The sequence below is a fragment of the Diabrotica virgifera genome, chromosome 4 (assembly GCF_917563875.1).
Source record: "Diabrotica virgifera virgifera chromosome 4, PGI_DIABVI_V3a".
Lineage (NCBI taxonomy): Eukaryota > Metazoa > Arthropoda > Insecta > Coleoptera > Chrysomelidae > Diabrotica > Diabrotica virgifera.
Window position 1 is genome coordinate 94,475,075 of NC_065446.1, and position 25,942 is coordinate 94,501,016.

At 32.6% G+C, this 25,942-nt stretch overlaps 1 protein-coding gene across 2 annotated transcripts in view; it reads left to right on the plus strand.

The window, feature by feature from the left end:
- The window catches only part of LOC114326083 (POU domain, class 6, transcription factor 2), a 670,249-nt gene extending 647,012 nt beyond the window's left edge, over nt 1–23,237 (plus strand). The window contains exons 9-12 of one of the 2 annotated variants that reach the window (XM_028274303.2): nt 9,848–9,904; nt 10,472–10,555; nt 13,602–13,738; nt 15,220–23,237. In XM_028274303.2, the coding sequence (XP_028130104.1) occupies nt 9,848–9,904; nt 10,472–10,555; nt 13,602–13,738; nt 15,220–15,344 (403 nt within the window). In that variant the 3' untranslated portion in view covers nt 15,345–23,237. The remainder of the gene's footprint in view (nt 1–9,847; nt 9,905–10,471; nt 10,556–13,601; nt 13,739–15,219) is intronic. The other variant, XM_028274305.2, reaches the window with a different exon arrangement.
- Nucleotides 23,238–25,942: the final 2,705 nt, after the last annotated feature.

Genomic DNA, 25,942 nt, shown 5'->3' on the forward strand with positions numbered 1-25,942 from the left:
AGCCCAATTAGTCCAGGAACCGTAGCTTTTCACCTCGCAATTTTTACAGAATGGATCGATTTGCTTGAAAATTTGAGAATAAGTAGTGAGTAGTCCAAGGATTAAAATCTATATGATGCCGAAAGGCAGTTTTACCATGGGGGTGGTTGCCACCCCATCTCGGGGATGGAGATTTTTATTATATTTTGACCGCAAAAGTTGATAAAAACATTCATTTTAAGCATAAAATGTTCTATACATTTTCTTATAAAATTAATAGTTTTCGATTTATTCGCTAGGGAAAGTGTTAGTTTTTATCGAAAAAATCAATGTTTTTCGATAATATACTCATTTATGATTCACTCAATTTTGCCGTAGAAAAAATTGTTTCAAAAAAAGTTCTTGGGAATTAAATAACCTACAATTTCATATTTAAACATTTTTTCGTATCTCTGATACTAATCTTTCTATTCTGAAGAAAATGGCATTTTTTACCAACCTACAAAAATTCGTTATTCGTTTTTAACTCCAGTTTTTTAAAAATTAATCATTCTAAGCCAGTCAAACTTCTGGAATCTATTAATAATGCATAAATAAAGAAGAATAAATAAGGCCAATGACTAAAAACATCGCTAACTTACATTATTATGCTTCCAATTCTGTACCTCAGAGCTAAACTGTATTAACTCACAAAATTGAAATTTTACAGGAGAGCAGTTTAAAAGAAATATACACAGTAAATTTTAAATACAATTTTTATTTCTTTTTCTTCAAATATGTGATAAACACTATTTGATAAGTATAAATGATACCATATATTACTGTATTTGTTATTTTTATACCTTTTGAATTTTTTGAAAAAACGTGGAGTTAATACTGTTTGGCATGAAAACAATTACCATGTTCGGGAGTTAATATAATGGTAAGTTGACACACGTCAATAAATAATCTGGAGATAATACAATACATGATACACAATTTAGTCAAGAAAACTTTTTTTAATTAAATGAAATAAACAATATCTATAAAACAAAATGAGGAAACAAAACTAACGAAAAACGAAACCCAAAGGATCATGAGTGTTGTTCACTTACAATTATTTTGCAAAAATTTTATAAATCCTCATCTACTTTATCGGAGTGGGATAAGTTCTTATAAAAATTATGAAATTCCTTTGGCTTATCGTGATTTACAGGCAGAGCCGCAGGAAACTCAACACGCCTAGGATTTCTGTTAAGATAAACAGATTGGAATGTTTCCGAACTAAAATTAGTTTTGAAAAAAGTAATCCCAAATTATCGCTACATACATACTTCCAAGTGGACAACATCTGACATACGAAAGTCTGTATTCTGCTGAGTTTGTTCCTTATAATAAAATGTGAACAGTTAAAACAGTTGTTGTTTTAAAGAGTCTTAAAATCCTTAAAGTCATTTAGTTTTACTTTCATTGTTTTAAAGAGTCTTAAAATCCTTGAAGTCATTTAGTTTTACTTTCATTTATTTTCCACAGAATACTGAATACCAGTAGCACGCCGCGGTTTTACAAGGTTCCATGGAGTTAATACTTTTATTTTGCTGGGTATTAAGTGTAAACGACTGTTTAGCTCGGATCTACGGAGGGACTTAATACACTTTAACGTTGCCTATCTTCGGAACCACATTAAATAGGATTTTATATCGTATCGCATATGAAAGATGTGAAGTGTGTTATGTATAAAGTGAAATAATACAATTTTTCAAAAAAATGGAGTTAATACAGTTTAGCTCTGAGGTACAGAATTGGATTTCTTCTTTTTTTTAACCGTAACTTTTTATTTTTTATCCTAAAAAGTTTAAAAAAGAATTTTGTAGTTTTTTGTAAGATCTATAAGGCTATTAATATTATCCTTTTAAAATCCTCAGTCGCATTATTTATTTATTTATCGTATGGCATAGATACAACAAGAACACATAATTTTAAAAAAAAGTATATAAAACACTACATGAAGTATCACAAACGAACATCTAATGTATTAATATACTGTAAAACATTTTCGGTCGCATTCAGGAACTCATCGAAAACTCCAGGGTATCGCCTTCGGGGGCATTCCTCAATAATGTGGCGGATGGTCTGCCGTTGCGCACCACAATCACACTCAGGAGTAAGGGCCTTTCCCCATCTATGCAAGCTGTCAGCACATCTACCGGTCCCTGTCCTTATTCTGTTCAGCGCCGTCCATGTATTGCGGGGCAGTTCAAAGCCTGGCGGTTTCTGATCGATACAGGCCATTTGGTGTGATTCCTGTGGTGAGTCGCTCTCCCATTGTCTTCTCCAAGCGTTGGTGAGGTCGAAATGTTCCTGATGTAGGGAGGTGGCCCTTAACAATGGGGGATATCTGGAGCGCAGTCTTTTCATTTCGATATCAAGCTTATCATGGTGGATGGGTAGTTGATGGTTAGCCTCGATTTTTCGATATTCTCTGAGAAGAGAATGACTTCTTCTTAGTTTAGGCGGTGGAATGTGACTCAGAATGGGAAGCCAATAGTTCGGTGTTGGTCGAATTGTACCTGAGATCATTCGCATTGTCTGGTTTAATTGGGTGTCAATGATCTTCGTGTGTTTGCTATTGAGCCATACCGGCGAAGCATATTCAGCCGCCGAGTATACGAGTCCGAGAGCGGATGATCTGAGTACGGAGGCTGAGGACCCCCATGTGGTGCCACATAGCTTTTGGATTATATTATTTCGCGTCTTCAGTTTTTCTGCCGTTCTTTGTAGGTGTTCCTTAAAACTTAAGGTTCTGTCAAGAGTCACTCCAAGATATTTTGGTGTTGAGTTATGAGCGAGTAGTCTGTTTTCAAAGTGAACGGAGAGTTTTTTGTTGGCTTGGGCATTATTAAGATGGAAACAGCACACTTCAGTTTTCGTTGCATTGGGCCGTAGCCTCCATTTGCGAAAATATTCACCCATAACAGCAAGGTCATCCGTCAGTATTGTCTCTGTAACATTCATGTTATTATGTCTTGCTGCAATGGCCCAATCGTCAGCGTACCCAAATTTCTGCGAAGTTGTCCTAGGTAGGTCCGCGATGTATAAATTAAAGAGTAAGGGTGCCAAAGAGGCACCCGGAAAACATCCTCAGTCGCAAAAGAGGTGACTTTGAAAGGGTTGGTAAAGGTGATTTTTACATGTTACTACAAGTTTTAATTGTCAATACCTCACTCAATTTTTGCCGTAAAAAAATTTTTTTCAAACCATGTTCTTGAGACTTAAATAGCCTACAATTTTATATTTAAATATTTTTTCGTATCTCTGATGCTAATCTTTCTAATATGAAGAAAGTTTTACCAAACTACAAAAATTCGTTATTTGCTTTTACCTCCATTTTTTTTAAAACTAATCATTGTAAGCCGGTCAAACCTCTAGAACCTATTAATAATACAAAAATGAAGAAGACGAAATAAGGTCAATGACTAATTTTAATTAGGGTTGTGAGAAGGGGCAAGTTTCCGATCACTTTTTTGCTGAAAAAAGTAGGGACTGACATTCTTTTTATAATAAGTCACTTAATTTTTGAGCTAGAGACTACTTTTAAAAAAACGGTTTTGTTTGTTTTTTTTAAAGGTACATTTTTGTTTTTTTGATCAAACGAAAACTTTTGGAGTTATTAGCAGAAAACCGATTAAAAACATTGATTTTTGAAGTTATACTTCTTTAGGCGCGATTGAGATTGAGGGTGAATTTATATTGATCTGCGCGCATGCGCACACCGACAGTTTGGTATTAGTCTTTATACGGGCTCTGATTGGGTGTTGAAATGATCTGTCAATAATTGTTCAATATGGAGGTTATCGGTAAACAAAAATGTTGTATAATATATTAGTTTTTATTGTTGTGAGGACAGAAATAAAATCAAATTTATAATTATAGTGACTTTTTAAATAGTTTTGAAAAGCCACAGGTACGTAATTCAAAAATGTTTCAGTTGTATTCCAATAAAAAATGATCTTCATACCTATTTGGAAAATGTAAAAAAAATAATGTACTTACCTAGTACTAGGCAATGCTTTAATTTACATAATCTGATTACGAACAAACTTTCTATAAATTTTCATCTAATGTATCGTTTTCTTACTCTATATATTGTTGTATTTTAATTCGACAAAAATCAAACTAATAAAAATTCATATAAACAAAATGTCAAAAAGTTGTTCAGTTTGTGTATATTCCCACATGACGTATAAGCGAAGGTGGTGCAGTTTGAAATCGCTCGACTCTCGTACGGCGGGATACACGGGAAGTAGGTTCAAGCCCAATGCAAGTTATATCATTTTTTTAATTTTTTTTTTATAGATTTTGATAAGTATATTATTATATAATGTTTTTCAGAAAATACGTATTTAATTAAAATTTTTGGCAACAATTATTGTTCAGAAATCATTTGTGGCCATTCTTAATGTGTTTGTGTGTGTTTTATTCTTTTATTTTTTTTTTATTTTTGGTATAGTTTTAATAAAAATTTTTGGAAAGTAGTAGAGAAACTGTTTAAAGTATATTGATTTCGTTGAAATCATATAATAGAAGTATAACTTCTTACGTGCGTACAAAGTACACATTCTTTTTTTTTCGATATAAAACTAAGATTTTCGATAGCGAATAAATCGAAAACTATTAAAGAATGAATGTTTTTACCAACTTTTGGGTCAAAATAAAATAAAAAATTTCCACCCCGACATGGTGTGGCAACCACCCCCATGGTAAAAGCGCCTTTCGGCCTTATATAGATGTTGATCCTTGGACTATCCACTACTTATTCTCAAATTTTCAAGCAAATCGATCCATTCTGTAAAAATTGCGAGGTTTTGTTCTATTTTAAGCTTCATTACTTGGACTAAATTTGAGGAATATTAGTATGTGGAAATTACTTTATAATTAAAAAAAATATTACAAAAATGAGTCTGTACCGTCATTAAGAACAACAAAAAATACACTTTGTTCAAATAAGCTTTTTTATTCTATGCCTAGATTTTGTGTCACATTGGAACTACTAAAATCGATTATCTGTAACAAGAAATCGAACTTAACTGACTGATGTGGCAACAGGGAAATAGTCACCGTTATCACAATGTATATTATCACAATATTGTGCTTAGTCTTTGATAGTGTCACGTACTGCCAAAGGTTCGCAGAACTTTCGAAAAACGGTGAGGCTACTATCTTTCGAATTAATATTCATGAAGCGCTGACGTAGGCTCTTAATATTTTGAAATGTGTGTTAAAAAATTAGGTACAGTTAAAATGAATTAAAAAAATTATCTGGACCACTGTTCTTGATATAACTAGAGAATCTAAATAGCTCGTTACAAGAAGTACGTACCTTATAATTAACCAGGGCCGCCGCTACCATGTGTGCAAAGTGTGCATCGCACACGGGCGGCCGATTATAGGGGCGGCCAAAAGCAGGCCACTGATGATAATACTTTTTTTAAAACGAAAATAAATTCAAAAAATTAAATAGTAATGATTCAGATATATAAACTCTAATATTCCAAATAATCTAAACAAAAATGCCAGAAAATGTTATTTATTATATGAACTGCCCTTTTGCAGCTGTAGTCATAAAGTAGTTCCGGGAATGCTTTTTAGTTCAAAGTGGCTGGCGGATTTCGGACTTTAAGATATTTTTATCTACGTGGCCCATATGCGATTTTTTCAAATTCTGAACATTTATGATTTGTTAAGAGAGTACGATACGACAATAGGATACTTTCCGAGAATTTAGATAAGTGCTTGTTAAGTTGCTCTCATTGAGTAATAAAAAAGTCTTTTTTATTACCAGATGGTTTAAAAAAATCTTTTTTAATACTCGACGGTTGCTGTTATGATATTGTTCCTTTATGCTTATGTATTGTTATGGATAGGGTTATAGTTCAGTCTAAGTTGAGAATTTGATAATTTTAGACACGCTTTTCTTTTGCACAATACTGTATTTCAAATAGGCCTGGGTCCCGCGTACCAAAAAAAAGTTGATTAATAGCAAGCTGAAAATTTGTTAATAGCTTAACGGTGTCTAGTCGGGCAAACTTTGATGTACTGGAACACTAGAACAGGGGAAGTTTTAATTGTGGAACAGTTTAAAAATTTGGAACGTCAGATTACGAAAACGTCCCATGTATTTTGTCGAGCAGAGCATCCAATTGATTTGTTACCCTTTCATTAAACTCTCATGCAAAAATCAGACTGACATTACTAACCAACATGATTCCTGTCATTTGACATGTTCTTCGTGTTCCACTCATTAAAATGCCCAGTTGGTGATAAACACCAGTCTGATTTCTGCATGAGAGTTTAACGAAATGGTAACAAATCAATTGGAAGTTATGTCCGACAAAATACATGCGTTATGGTGTCCTGCATATTTCTTTAAATACTAGTACCTACGTTGAAACGACTAAAGTGTTGGGAAAGGGGCCGCAAATATTAAGTTGCACACGGGCGGCCAACACTTTAGCGGCGGCCCTGTAATTAACTCATAAATTTCAACGTTTGTACATAACAGAGCCATTGAAAAAAAAAACGTAATTTAAGAAGGACGTGGAATCGCTTATTTCACTGTCAGTAGTAGGTAATCATCATGCTGAGATACGTAACATTTATGGATTGACATTTGACAGCTAGTCGCAAAACATTGTGAATTAAAATAAAAAGCAGTAGCTCTTAAATCCCATTTCTAACTAGATATTTAATTAAGATTTAAACATTATAATAAGTTTCATTTACCTATTAATTACCAATTCACAACATGAAAAAACTCAAAACATTTTGCAAAAAGTATTGGTTTGTTTGTTGCAGAGAAGAATTGGTGTGTACAGTAAAATCTCGATAGAACGAACCTAATTAACGGACTTTGGATAAAACGGACAAAAAATAAGATCAAATGTAAAAAAAAATTGAATGTAAAAAATATGAAACATCGAATTTTAGAAGGAAAAACAACAAGGACAGGATCTCGGCACTTCTTTGTACCAACGCAGATGTATTGCATGGATTGACTTCTATAAACTGGAACATGAAGTAAACCCACTTCAATGTAAAAGGTATATTTACTAAAAATTTTAAAAATCCCAATGGATTGAATAAAATGTGTTCATCAAAACGTTTTCGAACCTACCGGTCTATTATCAGTGAATCTAAAATCAAATAAGTAACCCCACTATTAAAACTGAAAAGATGGTTGAAATTTTGAAAGTTAAAAAAGTGTGGTTATTATTACTTACTTGAATACTTGCAAAATAACTCCAGAACCAAACAATGGTTGTGATTATAAATCAATATACATTATGTTATTGTGATGTGATGTTGTGATTTATAATCACAACCATTGTTTGGTTCTGGGGCTATTTTGCAAGTATTCAAGTAAGTAATTATAACCACACTTTTTTAACTTTCAAAATTTCAACCATCTTTTCAGTTTTAATAGTGAGATTACTTATTTGATTTTAGATTCACTGATGATGGACCGATAGGTTCGAAAACGTTCTGATGAACATATTTTATTCAATCCATTGGTATTTTTAACAATTTTAGTAAATATACCTTTTACATAGAAGTGTTTTACTTCATGTTCCAGTTTGTTTAACTATAAGATGCTATAAGGTATACAGCCAACCCAGGGAACTACCCCTTTTAGTTTATATATGACTTCTATAATTGTTAGTAAATCTTCTAAACCTAGTACTTATTGTCAAAGATATAATCATCAAAGGGCATCATCTACCCGTTTCATATTATAGCTCTAATAGGGCATGGTTCACCAGAGATATTTTCAAAAATTGGTTTTGTACCTGCAGTGAGAAAATTTCAAGAGAAGAAACTGGTAATACCGCCCAAAGAGGTGAAATGTTTATTGATTTTAGACAAAGCTCCTCCTAATCCCCCTGAAAGTATTCTAAATGCAGAAGAAGGCAACTTTAATTGTATGTTTTGCCAAAAAATGCATCGCTTATTCAACCCATCTATTCGTAAATAATTTTGTCAACCAAATGACTATCTATATTGCAGAAACTTTTTAGATGAAGTAGAAAAGTAAAAAAGTAGCGAACAAACGTTATTCCTTTTTTAACTTATAGATTTGTACACTGTAGTACCTACAAAATTTCAAAAAAAAAATTTGATTGATTTTAAACCTATTTTTAGAACGGACTTTCGGTTTTAACGGACATCCCGTCCTCCCAATATTAGTCCGTTATATCGAGGTTTTACTGTATTTAGACTTCAGAGGATAAAATTTTTAAGACTATTTTTGTAGATTAAATATTATTTTGTTTGGGGTTAAACCATATTGTTTGTGATGGGAATTACTTTTTATATTTTCTTTGACAAGCAGGTTTCAATCCGAAAATCGTTTTTAAAAAATTCTGAAATCTAAATCAGAATTTTTTGAAAACGATTTAAACTAGAATTGTACAAAATATCATCAAACAATTATCATACATGGCATACAGTAAGACATAACAGTTACAAATAATAGTCTGACCGTATACCATTAGAGAGATTACCATTATGCTTAAATGTTGTACTAGTGCAATTTGGCTACTTTCAAGCCAAGTTTTATACAGTAATGAGTACGCTAAGAACCGGCAAAATAACGCAAAAGACGGAAAACATAATACGTTGTGAAATAGAAAGAGATGAAACTAGTAGAGGTGGAGAATTATCGATAGAAACCTATTAATTTACATTACGTTACGTTATCACTATCGATACTTTCCCATCTTTAGACGTATCGGAGGTCGGAGGAGTATGGCAACTAGCACCGTGATAGTTTGACATTGACAGTGACACTTTTATAAAATTCTCCTGTCGCAGTGTTAATTGCCATACTCCTCCGATACTTCTAAAGGTGGTAAACTATGGATGGTGGTAATATAATGTAATGTGAATGTATAGGTTTCTATCGATAATTTCCCACCTCTACTAGTTACATCTCTTTTACAACGTATTATGTTTTCCATTTTTTGCGTTATTTTGCCATTTATCAGCGCGCTCATCACTGTATACTACTATTTTGCCACTCTAATTTTAATCTACGTAACACTAATTATGCCTTCACACCTCGTATCATCATCAATGGCGTTACAAGTCGTGAGTCTTTGCCGCTTTTATTATTGCCTTCCATGTTTATCGGTGCTGTGCCACTATTTATCTCTTTCACTCTCTTTTTCACTCATTTATCACTATTGATCTTTCCCAAAATACATTGTTTATAACACATGTCCTGTCATGAATAAATTGGAACAAATGAAAAAAAAAACAATTTTTCTAAAACCTTAGCAGTTATCATTATATACCATAAGTAGACTGAACTACTAAACAATCTCTTTATTAGTAGAAAGTACGTCCGTCTTTAGCAGAAATTATCTCTCTAATACGACTTGCCATTGACTTGTGGCGCACATGTTCTTGACTCAATCATCGTGGAACCACACTTGCGTAGCACCTTTAGTGCAATTGAGCTTATAGCAATAGGTTTTCAATGGGATTTAGGTCTGGTAAATTACTAGGCCAATCAAGAATTTTTACTTTATTTTCCCGCATAACAGTCTGGACCAATTTTAAATTGTGACAAGGGACCAAATCATGTTAAAATGTTCCGTCAAATGTTTCCATGAATGGAACAATCCTTCTGAGTAATATTTCAAACGCCATTTTAAAACAAACTGCTACAGACATAGCGTGGGCGATTCGATAGTTGATATAAAGTCACCGGTAGTATGACGAAGTTAACTTAACACTATATTAACATACTTCAGACAAACAAATGTTCTTGTAGCGAGCTATACAAGGTTTCTTAGTACGTAAGTAACGGTTTATGGTTTGTTCCCAGTGCCCTGGCTTCTCAGATGTTTGCCGCAGCGCAACTATCAACTCAGCAGCAAGCAATGTATGTTTTTACTATTTATTTTCTACAGTTAACTTAGCTAGTGACTCACTATAACAAAATAGCAACCAAATTTACCAAAAAAAAACCAAATAACCCAAGCAAAACTTACCAAATACAAGTCTAGGAACAAAACATGCACCGTTTTTTGAGATATATGAATGTTTACAATTCATTTAATATAAAAGTAAATATTTGTATACTTGTTTTAATTTAAAAATATGTTTAAATAATACTTTCCACAAAAGTAACGTTTATAGTTTTGAAAATAATATATTTTTTCGTTGCATTTCTTAACTCACCCCCTATTCACGATTGTAGAAAAAAGTGTAACAAAAAGTTTAGAACTGAAAATCTTGTTATTGACTATTTAGTGTAATTTTGCTTTGGGTCATTTGGTACTGGTTGCTAAACTCACGATGCAGTTTGTTAAGAATTGGCCAGGGCACTGGCATCTTCAATATTTGAACTACTTTAAGCTGTTAACCTTAGTATGCTAGTGTCCTGTGCCGAAAATATATTAGAAGATTGTACAAAAAAAACTTAATATTTAATTTTGGTTTTGTTTAGGTTCGAAAAATTAGACATCACACCCAAGAGCGCTCAAAAAATCAAGCCTGTTCTAGAAAGGTGGATGAAAGAAGCCGAGGACAGGTCAGTTGAGTAAGAGTTTTTCTTAAAATTTCAAGTTATCTCGATGTATAAGGTTTGTTAAAGAAGGTGGTTTGTACTTATATCGAAAACAATTTATTTATTTATAAATATGTATTGTATCCCATTTAAAGTAATCCCCTAAGATGTAATATACCTGAGGCCTTAATTTCTAGCAATGCGGTTTTAATCTCCCCAATCTTGTTCGCCCTTTTATGATTTATACAGAAAAGGTCAGAAGTGACCAAACTGTTAAATTGTAACACAACAAATGATGGACAATGTTTGAGGCATTGCCTCACACATTGAGACTCAATGAACACAAAATGAACGAGGCCGCGTTGCTCAGAGTTGGAAGAGATATTGGGGTGATCCTTACTACCACATAAACAAAAGAAAAATTGAAAAGAAGAAGAATTAGGAGATGATAGCTACTTACTTAAGCCGTCCTCTTGTACCTTACGGTGTCGAGGTAAGTGGAGAAATCAGACGTCTCCATGCCTTTTGGTCAGTAGCTAGTCTTTCTGCTTCTCTCCACCCAATATTTCTTTTTACGCAAGCCTTTCCAATATTTGCGTTCCGCGTTCTTGCTGGCCTGCCTCTTCGTCGTTTGTTGTCGGATGCCGCTTTCCATACCCTCTTCACAGTTCTACCTTCACTCATTCTCGCCATATGTCCGAACCACGGTAAACTGTTTCGTTTCAAGTCTGTCTAAGGTCCTTCCAATACCGCACCTTTCACGTATGTCTTCATTTCTTATACGATCATGTCTGGTCACCCCGGATACCGCACGTAAATATCGCATTTCGCATGCTTGAATTTTACTACGGATGTTGTCGTTCACTGTCCACGTTTCGCTACCGTAGAGTAGCACCGGCTCGTATACAGTTTGAAATACTTTCATTTTTGTTTTCAGGCTTACAGTTGAGTCCGCGAATCTTTACCCGTGCGTCATCATTTAAAGCATACAAAATAAGTCGATGACAAGTCGGAAATTGAAATTTACTAAACGCAACAGCAAGTCACTTACTATCACTTGCTGTTGCGTTTAGTAAATTTCAATTTAGACTTATCATCGACTTATTTCGTATGCTTTAAATCAGGACTGAAATGGTGGAAACAGCTGTCCGGCGATTGTGCATCCCTCTGAATTGAAAACAAGTAAAACCATCTTTTACTTATAGTATAATACATACTTTATAGCGAACGGAACAAAAAATTCTACAAAATATTTCTTCACCTTTTTAACGTTTTCTTTGGTTGTTGATGTGCTAGGACATCCAGGCATCCAGGCAATACACCAAAACACGTCCAATTTGTATATCCAAACCAACGAAACAAATGTTGTGGCATATGTACCAACATAAACAAATAAAAATTACTCAGCCCGCGAGATTTGAAAAGTCACTTTTTTTAACAAACCTCTAAATGTATAATGTTCACTATCTTGGATTTGTTTCAATTAAAGCTTCTTCAAAAGATTCTGAAAGATGCTTCTTGTATTTATTCAAAAACAAAACACAACGTAACATTCTCATAAAGTAGGTATACATTTCTTCAAACATGGTACAGTTCTATTCTATTAGCCTTGCGACATCCAATATTGGACATAGGCCTCCCCTTCGCTCCTCCATCTTTCTCTATCCTGAGCCATGTGCATCCATTTTGAGCCTGCTTGGTGTTTTAGGTCATCTACCCATCTCATCTGTGGTCTTCCTCTCTTTCGTTTATATGTCCATGGTCTCCACTCTGTAATAATTTTATTCCATCTTTCGTCTTTTTGTCTAATCGTATGACTGGCGAATTTCCATTTTAGTTTAGCTATTTGACGAGTAGCATCTTTAACTTTTGTGATATTTCTTACCCAGGAATTCCTCTTTCTATCTGACAGTCTTACGTTGACCATTTGTCTTTCCATTGCTCTTTGTGTTTTCGCAATTCTGTCCATATTCGCTTTTGTGAACGTCCATGTTTGACATCCATATGTAAGGACCGGAAGAATACATTGGTCGTAGATTTTCGTTTTTAGATATTGAGGGTATTTTTTATTCTTCAATATGAAGCTGAGCTTAGCAAACGAGGCCCACGCTAACTTCGTTCGTCTCTTTATTTCTTCTGTTTGGTTGTCTCTATTCAATTTTATTATTTGTCCCAAGTATATGTATTCATTCACTTCCTCTATTTGGTTTTGTTTAACTACGATTCTTAACTCATCCTCTTGATTTGTTATCACTTTTGTTTTGCTGTAATTCATATTTAAACCAACTTTACTGGCTTCGTGGTCTAGTTGTACCATTATTTGTAGTTGTTCCTTGTCTGTAGCGATAATGACGATATCGTCAGCGTATCTTAGGTGATTTAAGTATTGGCCGTTAATGATGATTCCATATTCTTCCCATTGTAATCTCTTCTAGAGCTTGGTTGAAGAGCTTCGGCGAAATCGTATCTCCCTGTCTAACGCCCCTTTTGATAGGTATGGGGTGTGTATTCTGTTCAAGTTGTATCGTAGTTGTGGCCTTACTGTATATATTAGAGATTAGTTCTGTATACATGTGATCTACTCTGCTATTGTGTAGTGATTGTTTCACTGCCCAGTGTTCTATGGAGTCGAATGCCTTTTCAAAATCTATAAATGCCATATATATGGGTATTTGGTATTCATTTATTTTCTCAATAAGTAACTTCATTGTCAGTAGGTGATCACATGTACTGTAGCCTTTTCCGAATGGTACAGTATTATAACAAGAAAGATAAACCCAAACTACATAAAATAATAACTTATATGATATGCATTAAATTCCCTTAATTTTCCTAACTAGCGTGTTTATTGAGTTGAATTTGTCTGTTTGTGGTTTAAGTTTCATGGCAGCTAATATATTTTTATGTTTCAACAATTTTTTTCTTCACCCCTTAGAGCCGCCACTATAGTCTGAGAACTATTTGGTTTAAATGTTCTTATAAATATAAATATATCTAGATATAAAACAATTAACTTTAATTGAATACAACTTTATTTGAACAATTAACTTTAACTGTAATATTTTTTTAGGTACAAAAGTGGTCAAAATCACCTCACAGATTTCATCGGTATAGAACCTTCGAAAAAAAGAAAAAGGAGGACCTCTTTCACACCTCAGGCTTTAGAACTTTTGAATGCACATTTTGAAAGGAACACCCACCCGTCAGGTAAATAATTATATTTCTCTAATATAATTATAGAAGCAAAAAAGAAGCATTTGCATATTATTGTACGTGTTATGATACAAATGATGGTACCTACTTCTGTTTCTAGACATCTAGGTACTTATTCCTTTTACTTGCCTTGACTTTTTGTTTTTGTTTTTCGTGTTGTAACTTCTCTTTTTCTTTATTTCTTAGGTACCTGTTTCACAGTAAAATGTCCTTCTTCTTCTTACTGCGTAAATTTTAAAACATTATGTATAATTTTACGGGATTATGCACTTAGCGTCCTATTTTTCACGGCACTATGATCTGTTTTTAAACCAGGAGGAGTAATTCAAATTTACCGCGCCGTAATGCTTGTTTGTAATTGGTCCAACCTCAGGCAAGCTTACTCCATTGTTATGAAATTTTTACACTAATGACATTTATGAAATTTTTTGACACTATTGGCATTACATAGGTGAATTAAGTTGTATCAGCGATTTTTTGTATTTTCTGCGTTATTAATTTTATTTTTAGATTATTCGTCTTCTCCCGATGCTTCTTCTGCCATCTATCTTTCCTTGCATTATGAGTCACAGGAAGCCATACTTCTTGCCCAGCATCACATGTCCGAGATACTGTAGCTTTCTTTCTTTAATTGTACGTTCAACTTCCTTCTCTTTACCTTTTCTTCTCAGTACTTCATTGTTCGTAACTCTACCTACCCACGAAACCCTCATAATTCTTCTATAGGTCCACATTTCAAAGGCGTTAAGTCGTCTCATTGTCTCTAGATTTAACGTCCATGATTCCACTTCATAGTATAGTACACTGATATGTAGCATTTTGTTAGGCGTACTTTAAGAGCTAGTGCTAAATCTTTGCTACATAGAACCTTTTTCATTTTCATAAAATTAGAACGTGCTTTTTCGATTCTGACTTTGATTTCTGCAGCGTAGTCATTATTTTCTGTTATAAGTGTTCCTAGGTAAGTGTACTTTTGTACGGTGGAATTTTTGTACTCTTTTGATCTGCTGGCCCTCTACTAACAAGATTTCGTTAGTGTTATGGTTGTTTTTACTAAGTTTCATAAACTTCGTCTTTTTGATACTGAGAGAAAGTCCGTACTCCCTACTACACCTTACTATTTTACTCATGAGTCTTTCCAGGTCTTGTAAACTATCGGCTATTATTACTGTATCAGAAAGAAGTTCTGAAATTGACTGTAATGAGAATTACATTTTATATTTGTTTTGACGTTTGACACTATCAGTAATTTAGTAGTTTATATCAGTTTCTGTGGCCTTTGCGTCGAAATAATTCAGAATCCAGTATTCCGCTTGAGTATATGATTTTTTTATAATATGTATAATTCTTTGAAAACCTTTTGTTGGCCAACTGCGTGGAGCGGATTTGAGATAAATTACATAGAGTTTATATGTTCCCTTTTTTGAATATATCATAAGTAGGTATGGTTAATTTAACTTAATATCGTATTTTAGGTACCGAAATAACAGGTCTAGCACACCAGCTCGGCTATGAAAGAGAAGTGATACGAATTTGGTTCTGTAACAAACGACAGGCTCTCAAGAACACCGTGAGGATGATGTCCAAAGGGATGGTTTAAGTCTGTGATTTCTCTAAACAAAAAACAATGTAAATAGACTCTGTCGAACAAAATTTGTAAAAATGTATATTATGTACAAAAAAATGGATCGGAACACAATGAAAAGTATATTATTGTCAGACGATTTTTATCTAGTAGGGATAATTTATTTCAATGTGTATCTATGAAACAAAGTGTTATATTGATCAATTGAAAATGAGTAGGTATCATTTAGAAATAATTTATAATTTTCTTGGCAAATAATTTTTAATTTAATGTATTTAATTTATTTAATTAATATATTTTCCGAAAAATAATTTTTACCTGCTAATATTTTGAAACAGAATATAGAACAATTAGTCCAGAGAAATAAGATTTTTCTCGTGACACATCCCCCTCCAGGCCGAAACAAAATTTTTTGAGTAGTATGGACATCTATAATAATAACCTATACGCTCTGAGCTTCGCTGGTGGCGCTCCTAGCGGATTACTAATTCAACTTTCACCGGTAATTTTTAAATTTATTATTTAATTTTTGTCGCTTAACATTTACAACGCAAAAAAGTAATTCAATTGTAATCGATTTTTTTTAAGATTTTGCTAATCATTTTGACGTTCTATTGATAAAATATAATTTCTTCCTTCGGATACTTTCACCATTATCGTGTAGATGGCGCTAAGATTTTTAGATTAAATTATAATTACATATTACGCAACATTAAAAAAACTTAAATTCAGTATTTAAAACGTAAGTATATTTAAGATAAAAATATATACCACAGCTTTGACCAACTAATATTTTTTATGATTAATGTTTTTAATTTTAATTTTAAATTAATCACTTTGACATTTATGTCAAATTTCCGGTAAACGTTTACAAGCTTGCCACTACTGGCGCTCGCGAATTTGTAAATATCCCCTCTACGTACGAGCTCACAGCGTATATGTTTCCTGCAGCCGATTTTGATGATATACATAGTTATAAACAAATGAAGGTCAAAAAACGGTAAATTTTCGCTTTTTTCGTCTATTACTAAAAAGTGAAGCATTCTAAACAAATTTGAGAATAAGGAACTTATAAATCATATAAAAAGCTTCAATATGACGTTCGCTGAATATGTCTATCCTTATTTGTTGCTTAGAAAATTGCAAAATAAGTCATAAATTTTGAGATTTTATAAATGTTCATAACTTATGTAAAAATTAAGTTAGAACCTTCTTATTGCATGGAATGCTGAGACTTCTTGTACTTAAATTATATTTTAAATTTCAAAGCTATTGGTCAAATAGTTTAAAAGTTATTTAACTTGTTTATCCCAAATTCATTTTTTTTTTGCAACACTATAAGTCAGAAAATTATGAGGTTATAGTAATACTTAAGACAGTTTATGAAAGAACAACATTTATGCTATTAACTTAATTAAAAAAAATGACAAAAAGTAATTTTAAACAGTGTAAATTTATTTTGCAAAACATGTCGATTATTTGCTTACTTATAAACAATTAGAATAACTTTTTAACCGTTACCCGTAGAAAAATTATTTTTCATATTTAGAAAGACTGAATTTTTATACACATTTAGAAACAAAAACTTAGTCTTAGGGACAAAGTTAGCGTTTTTTTAATTCACCCCCCCCCCCGTTTTTTTAATTCACATGTTCTTGCAAATATTTTTGCAATATTTATAATTGTTTTTTGTCATTTTTTAAATTAAATTAATAGTGTAAATCTTCTTCTTTCATAAACTATCCAAAGTATTACTGTAACTTCATCATTTTCTGACCTATAGTGTTGCAAAAAAAATAATTTGGGATAAACAAATTAAATAACTTTTAAACTATTTGACCAATTGCTTTGAAATTTAGGGTATGATTTAAGCACCAGCCAGAAGTCTCAGCATTTCGTGTAATAAAAAAGTTCTAAGTTAATTTTTACATAGGTTATGAATATTTATAAAAACTCAAAATGTATGATTTATTTTGCAATTTTCTAAGCAACCAATAAGGATAGACATATTCAGCGAACGCCATATTGAAGTTTTTTATACGATTTATGAGTTTCTTACTTTCAAATTAGTTTAAAATGCTTAACTTTTTGATAATAGACGAAAAAATCTAAAGTTTGCCGTTTTTTAATCTCCATTTGTTTATAACTATGTATATCATCAAAATCGGCTGCATAAAACATACAGGGTATTATTATAGATGTCTATACTACTCAAAAAATTTGGTTTCGGCCTGGATGGGGATGTGTCACGAGAAAAATCTTATTTCTCTGGACTATATATTTTCATTAATATAATCCCCGTTAAAAGAAAACGTTCTTCAAAATATAGATGATATTTAAAATAGAAGAAGAAAGAGGTGCAGAAGAATGAGGCGATGAAGGAAGGTAGAAAGAGACAGAAGAAATACTTGATAAGTTAAATTTCCAAAATTACTTAAAAATGTTAGTGTGTCAAAAAAACAGCTTTTTTAGTTCTATCCTATTCAATGCAAATCCAATAATGAGCTGTTTCTTTTTATTGCGAAAGTGTTCCTTTTTATTTAGCAGATAGTCAAAAATTAAATCGTCACTAGGTTATCTTACCTTAAACCACCCTAGCAATACTTTACCTTTTTTTTAGCAATACAAAACTGCATAATACACTATACAGGCTGATAGTCCTAGTCCTGGATCCCACGTACCAAAGAAAAGTTTATTAATAACAAGCTAGACATTTGTTCATAGCTTAACGGTGTCAAGTCGGACAAACTTTGATGTATGGGAACACTGGAACAGGGAAGTTTTAATTGTGGAACGTGATTTTAATTGTGGAACGTGTCATCCTGACAAGTTTAAGATTGTTTAAACTAGCAGGTTGTTTTTAAGTTTATTCAATAGCAAACTTTATAAAAAAATGTTTGTCCGACAAATATGTTGGGCATTTTAATAAGTCCGACACGTAGAACATCTCAAATGACAAGAATTATGTTGGTGATAAATAGCAGTCAGATTTTTGCATAAGAGCTTAATGTAAGGGTAAAAAATCAATTGGAAGTTCTGTCCGACAAAATCAATGGGAATTTTTGGTACTCCGATAGTCTGACGTTCGAAACCTGTAAGATATAGACAAAAATGCTTGCTATTAACAAACTTTTGTTTGGTATGCGGGATCCAGGACTATCCCTGTTCTCACATATGGATCACAAGCATGGACGTTAGAAAAATTTGACGGACCCTATCTATCGACTTTTGAAAGAAATGAGCAAAATATTTCTAGAAGTCTGTAAAAAACGATGTTTCGAAGTCATTTCTTGTAAATAATTTAATTTTATATTATTTTCCAAGGAAACTGTAATTTTATTCGCACTTCTCTATTTTTATTTTTTTAATTTGTGTTTTAAATTTGTACTTAAAATTTTCCCGTTGGTTCAACTACACAAATTCTTTTTTAGGGATAACTTGTAATAATTGACCTGTTGAAATTTTAAAACTACTGGATCCTTTTGAAATATTGTTAAGGAATCGAAACATAGATTATAAGGAAACCAAGAAATTGTAATATTAATATTTTTCTAATAAAATCAACCTATGTATACGATTTAAAGATGTTTAACATATCTAAAATGAAAGTATACGATTTGAGTTCTAGATTAAATATTTTAAAAAAGGTTATTTTTCATGTAATTTTTATATATTTTTAATGTTTAATTCTATGTTCTTGGCATATATTTTAATTGCAAAATAACAAATAAGTTCCATAAAATAATGTTATTGCTATAATTTGATAGTAGCAGGAATAAAGCAGGTTACCTTTCCATGGGGGACAACTATTTATTCAACATTTTGTTTGTGCATGTAAGTTAGATTATTTTAAAAGAATTGGACAGTATCCCAATATAATCCTTCTTATACGTCAGTTTGCTCTCGACATTTATTCAGTGGCGTATATGAGTTGGGGATTCGACATGCACTGTATAAGACATAAAAGTAAGAAACATATCCCAACAGTTAATTCGTTAGGGACGACACAAACAAATAAGAATAATGCCGAGAAGAAGTTAATCGGCACAATCATCATCATCATCATCATCATTGGCTCGACAGCCCTTTCTGGGTCTTGGCCTGTTCAAGGATTCTTCTCCACTCTGATCTGTTTCGTGCTTTTTTTCTCCAGTTTTTTATTTTTAAGGTTTTTATATCATTTTCTATGTGTTCTAAATATCTCAGCTTCGGTCTTCCTCTTGTTCTTTTTCCTACTGGCATCTGTTTGAATATTTTGTTTGGTATTTCGCCTTCTTCCATTCTTTTAATCGGCACAATAGTAGTAGGGAAATTCTAATATATATTTTTCTCAACATCATAAAATTAAAGCAATTGATATAATTTTTATATAACCAGATCAGAAATGGGATATTTCTGTTCAATAAGTGCATTTTTATTTCATATATATGTTCAGAAGTATACCACATATAACTAACATAGTATGCAGTAGGTATAGTACATGCCAACAACATATAAAAAATTATAATAATTACCTTTTTTAAGAAATGAAACACATTCAAGAATATTAGTAAAGATGATAATATATGTTTTTTAGATATAGTCGGTTCGCTAATCTCAGACACAACTGTCTAGTAATTTTAGTAATTATTTTTTTTGCGAAGTTAGTTACATTTTGACAAACTAGACGTGGCCGGAAATTAATTTACAACCCAACACATGTACTCATAGCCAATATTAAGAGTAAACAATCAATGAAACAACAATAACACTAATATCTAATAATATAAACAGCGCGATACAATTATTTACTATAATAATATGTTAAATTATAACAACTGAAACTATATATTTTGAAGAAAAAAACATTTTTGATATATATTTTGAATATATACCGAAAATTTTACGAGTTTAGTATACACACTATTTCTAATAATTCTTCTTTTTTTAATGAAAGAATTATGTAATAACAAGTTTATTTGAGCTGTTAATAGTGTGAGGCAGGTATTTTTGTGTTATATGTTTCCAACTCTGAATCTGTGAAAATATGTCTGAGTTGAGCGAACGAACTTTATGTAACAGTTGATCCTTTTACTCTTTCTGTTCTTGACACAATACGTGACATTTTGACATCATCATTGACAATTTACGTTACATACGACGTGAAACGTGACATTGACATGACATTTTGACATAATTAGACGCCATATTCCTTTCCAACGTCACCCCATGCGATCCATAAAATCTTTTTAAAAACAGTTTCAAAGAGAAAAAAATGTTTATAAAAGAGCCTAAACAATAAAAAAAACAAATAAAAATGATTGAAGGTGTTTCATGATAATATCTTTCAATTCCTTGTATATTTAATTTATTAAAGATCTCATGAAGATTTGTAAATTTCTATGTAAAATTATTCTAAGTAAGGGATGGTAAGTTTAGTGTCCAGAAATAAATCTCATTATTGATCTAACAATATTCTTACATTTTGGTATGTCATTTAAGTTACTTTAAATGATTAAATTTTACAATTTATAGTAGAAAATAATAACTTTTTTGCCTCTATTAATTTCCAGGATTCGTTGAATAACAAATTATATTAATGGTTCAACACTAATTTCTATGAAATTCTTTCACTGGGGATTTTCGTTCGAAATTTTTGCGTTCTTTTTGTAACTATGTTCGAGGTTAAAAGTTATTTTCAATTTTTTGCTGCTGCTTCCAGAGCCGTAAACAATAGGACCAAGTTCGCCTTTCTTCTTGCTATGATATCGATGTCGTCTGCATACGCTAGTATTTGTACACTCCTATTAATAGTGGTTCCCCTTGTTGTTATTCCAGATTCTCTAATATCTACCACAGTAGGATATCTCCCTGTCGAAGTCATAATATATGTGTCTGGAATATTCTTGATACTCCGTTATGCACTCTAACCTTAATTATAACACTCGATTGTTAAGAGGGTTGCTTTCACCAGTTTTACTAACTGTATTGTGATATCGAATTCTATCATGGCCTTGTATAGTGCGTTTCTGTCTACACTGTCATAGACACATCTAAAATCCACAAACAAACGGGAAGTATCAATTCCTTTGTTGGGATGTGTCGTGTTGGTCCTTAAGGTACGGAAAAAGGGCCAACTCTCGAACTTAGGAAAAACACTGAATCTACAGTATACTTTTATTTAAAGATACAACGTCCATAAGCGTAGGACTTACGGAGGTGTTGTTTCACGGGATATCGTTCAGACACCCATCTCGAACAATGCTAACTATAATAATAATCGATACTTAACCCCTCCTCGGGCTTTTTATGTCTTCCTTTATCTTGGACTTTGAAATTAGATTATACGTGAGCAACGCTTCGTATTCGCAAGGTTACCCAAACAAACTACATCAATTAGCTACATTATCAACCTTCGCTTTGTTTGTTATTATAGAACCAACACCTCGTTAACGACCTACTTACGCTTAAATCATTATATACATTTTAGGATACATATATTATAAAGTAAGGGTTTTCCCTTACTGTACAAATGTTATCTTTCTCTCTTTGGTCTTCCATGCTTTCGAGCTGGATTTCTGCACCTTGCAACCTCATTTAGTCTACCCTTCTTTCTAGTAGCTGGTCCTGGTTACCAATTATGTCTCCTGTTCTGTTTTTAACTATTGATAGTCTAGATTTGAATTCCTTTATGTTTTGGTTAACCATCTTGTAGAATTTTTGGGTCTCCATTTGTGTGTTATACTTATCTAGTTGTTTCAGTTGGTTTTCTATATGCTCCTTCTTTCTTTTCAGTATTTGTTTTTCGTCTCGTCTCGGCTGCCTATAGGGACCGTGCAGATTCGGAAGAGCGATACCTGGTTTCATAGCTCAGCAACATTTTTACCACTTTTAATTATATTTGCCAATTATATTAGTCCTGGTTGCTATATAATTGTCAACGCCATAGGAAATAACGCCAAAAAAGATAAGAAGAAAAAATAAGATTGAGGTAAAAGGGTAAAATTATTAAAAGGTAAACATTGTACTACAAGCAAAATACCATTGATTAAATTCACTTTAATAATTGCATATCATATAAATATTGTGGAACAACATATAATTTTTACAATTTATAACACACCCTTGCGAAATCCCATTTTCGTCAATGACAGTAGGTATGAAATATACTACGTCAATTTGACAATTTCAATTAACAATAGGTTTGTTCCAACTCGATACAAACCGTTCTTGAATCGTTACGCTCATGCGCAATAACGAATAATTATGCGCAGTAACACATTTTTCGTTACTGCGCATACTCGTAACCGTTCAAGAACGGTTTTGTATCGAGTTGGAACAAACCTAATATGAATTATTTAAGAAATATATGTTAAGAAAGTTGCAAGATTCGTCCGCTATTCGCGCACGATCGTTTCTCGTATCCCCTCCAAGTACTTGCACACAGCGAATACTCTTCCTCTACTTGTCTCGTTCTCCGTTCTTGGAGCCTTGTATGTGTTTGATTTTCTCTACGCGTTACTTATGTACATTCCTAATCGTACAAGTCCGATGCTTTGGGAATTGTCCATGTGAAGATCATGCTTGAAGCTTTATAAGTAATATCTTGCAGATGTTTTCCAGTCATAAATATTAAAAAACTAAAATTTTATTTATATATTTTTGAATTTCTGGACACGAATCTTCCTTACATCCCCGAAAGAAACCAAAGTTCCTATTAGGATTAAGAATAAATGTACGATGTAAATACTTGTAGATTATTAAGAATTGTAGTAAATTTTTAGCAATATCAACATGTGTCAGATTAGATATCTATTGTGACGTAATTTAGCGAAACTTCCTGTAAAATATTCTAATTAAGTGGAAGATAAAGAATCGTACTTGTTCGTATGTAGATGTAAACAGAATAAAAACATTGTGCTATAAGTGTTTGTTCGTTTAATACCTTTTTAATCCTCACAGTTCCATACAAACGTTGAAAATATATTGGAAATAAAGAAGCATATATGTTAAAAATTGAAATCTAGTTTCTACAACCGTCAAAAGTGTCAAATATAGGTATAGAAAAATCCAGTATTTCATCGATTTATCATTTGTTTCGAGCTTCTGTCATATGTTGTATAATCCGTGTATATTAATATTATACACGGATTATACGACATATGACAGAAACTCAAAACAAGTGACTGTGAATGAAAAGCCCTATTGTTTTATTCTTTCAGTTTGTTTTTTGATGAGCAAGATGAGCAACAATTTTTTCTACTGCTGAGTTTCGTGCGTCATTCTTTTTGTACCTTCGAAACCTTAGAATCAGTCCGGAGTACAGGATCACTTTCGTACTATTCCACAAATCTAACATATAACGGTCTTCCGTTCATTCAGATCAATCCAGACGCTCATTTTTGAGGATAAAAGCACGTGCTTAATCAAATACAAACTCTCTACGACTGTCTTTGGAGCGTGAAATATTTAACGTGTTTAATGTCTATCGTGGCGTGGCGTAGGCCATTCGTGAGACAATCGTGCTGCACGAACATCTGTTTACATTAGTCGTGTAGCACTGGCCAACTACGTAAGCGTGAGCCACGTTCGTTATTCACTAGTAATGTCAACCAGCCTAACTCAAATTCACGAGTAGATTTCAGCGTTGGCTCTTACCGACAATGTAAATCAAATGGAAGAAAACGCTGCGCTGTTGTGAGTTCATCGTCGGCCTTACCGACAGAGCCGGCTTCAGATGAAAGTAAAACGATACTGGATAGATGTGGATATACTACTTGCATTCGAACTTGAAAGACTCCATTAGACTACTTGTCTAAAAGATCCAAAACGAACAGGTCTGAGATTTGTCTTGTTACAATCTGGATCTGATAGAGGTTTTGTACCAAGTACACAATGTGTATTTGTAGCAAAAAACGTTCAAGCGACTACCATAACGAAATGAACCGCGAGTCTTTCGAAGATTGGTTTGAAAATAATCTAATCGCATGCCTCCCGAAGTGAGAGAAAAATGTCTTAGTAATGGATAATGCTCCATATCATTCATGCCAACAAAATTTTCCAAAAAGCTCCTGGAACAAACCTCAAATTCAAGAATGGTTACGAGAGGAGGATATTTAAAAAAGATCGTGTGCAACAACTCATACATGAAGCGTTTGTCAATGTCTCTGCTGAACAGTGGCAAAAGTATATACAGCATGTCATCAGAGTTGAAAAAGACAAATTTGGATAGCTGACAACTGACAAGACAGAAGATATCCTACCGGTGATTATCACAGCCAATACCGGCAGTTCTAGTGAGGACGATTTTTCCGAAATGGAGTAGAGACCAGACACTGTTATTGTTTTGAATTGTAAGTCTTATCTTTATTCATTATGATGTAGTGTTTAAGTTGTATAAATTTTTATACAACTACACACTTACAAAGTACACACTTACACCTACTACGTCAAAATTTTAAACAAAATAGTTTTTAATATCGAATAAACAATTTTAAATTATGATTTCTAATTCTAAACATCAAAATAAAGGTTTTTTTTTAATATAAAAATTTATATCATTGATCCAAGTTGGGAGATCCTGTAGGTATTATATTATATGAATTACCAATTAAAATTTGTAGCCACTGCGGAGCTACGCATTTTTGCCGAAGAAATTTTTAATATCACTGACAGTTTCCCTAGTCCCGTTGTCATACCCAGTACAATTTAGTAAAAAAAAATTCAAGGAAAATGTTTTTATTAAATTTTGTATAATTTGCAAAAGTCTTGAAGTTGTAAATGTTACATTTACTTCTAATATGATTGCATGGTTTAATGTTATCGTACATGAGAGCCAACGGGGTATTGTTCTGTACGGGCCACAGAATAAATAACCATACAGAAGCGAAACTCCTGCCGAAAACGGTAACATAATTTTCATGCTCATGCGTCACGTAACTGGTGCAACCTCACTTTTGCGACTGACGTGACAGTTGTTTATAGTTAAATTTTATATTTATAAATGTATGTTTTATTTTACATTTTATTTATATTTTATACGCTGTGAGCTCGTAGGTAGAGGGGATAATTAAAAATTCGCGAGCGCCAGTAGTGACAAGTTTGTAAACCTTTACTGGAAATTTGCTTTTTGACGTTCTACATTAAGAGTTACATTTATAGCTTTCAAATGTCTCACGAAAGTTGTATTAAAGAGTGTCGAAATACTGGTTACAATAGTAACTGTGTATTCTACAACTTTCCTGTCGCTAAGCATAAGATGATTCAATGACAAAAATGGATTGATGCAATTAGAAAAAAGTAAATAAACACAATTTTAATTTTAAAACGGTAGAAAAATTTGAGCTAAAGGATTAGTTAGCACACTCTCGAATTTTGACGGTTTCAATTTTACAATCCAATCCTGACACAAAATTTGAATGCGTGAAGATAACGACCAATCACAGCAAACGTAGGATGCCGTTAACTGTCATTCATAAGTTAATATTTAAGAAGTATTATACTATAATTATATTAAATTATTATACTTTTTGCAGAATAAATCGTTTCTAATATTAGTTGTCAACATAATCGTCAAAACGATAAGCAAAATCTTAAAAATAATCATAATGAATAATAAATTCTGTACTTACTGC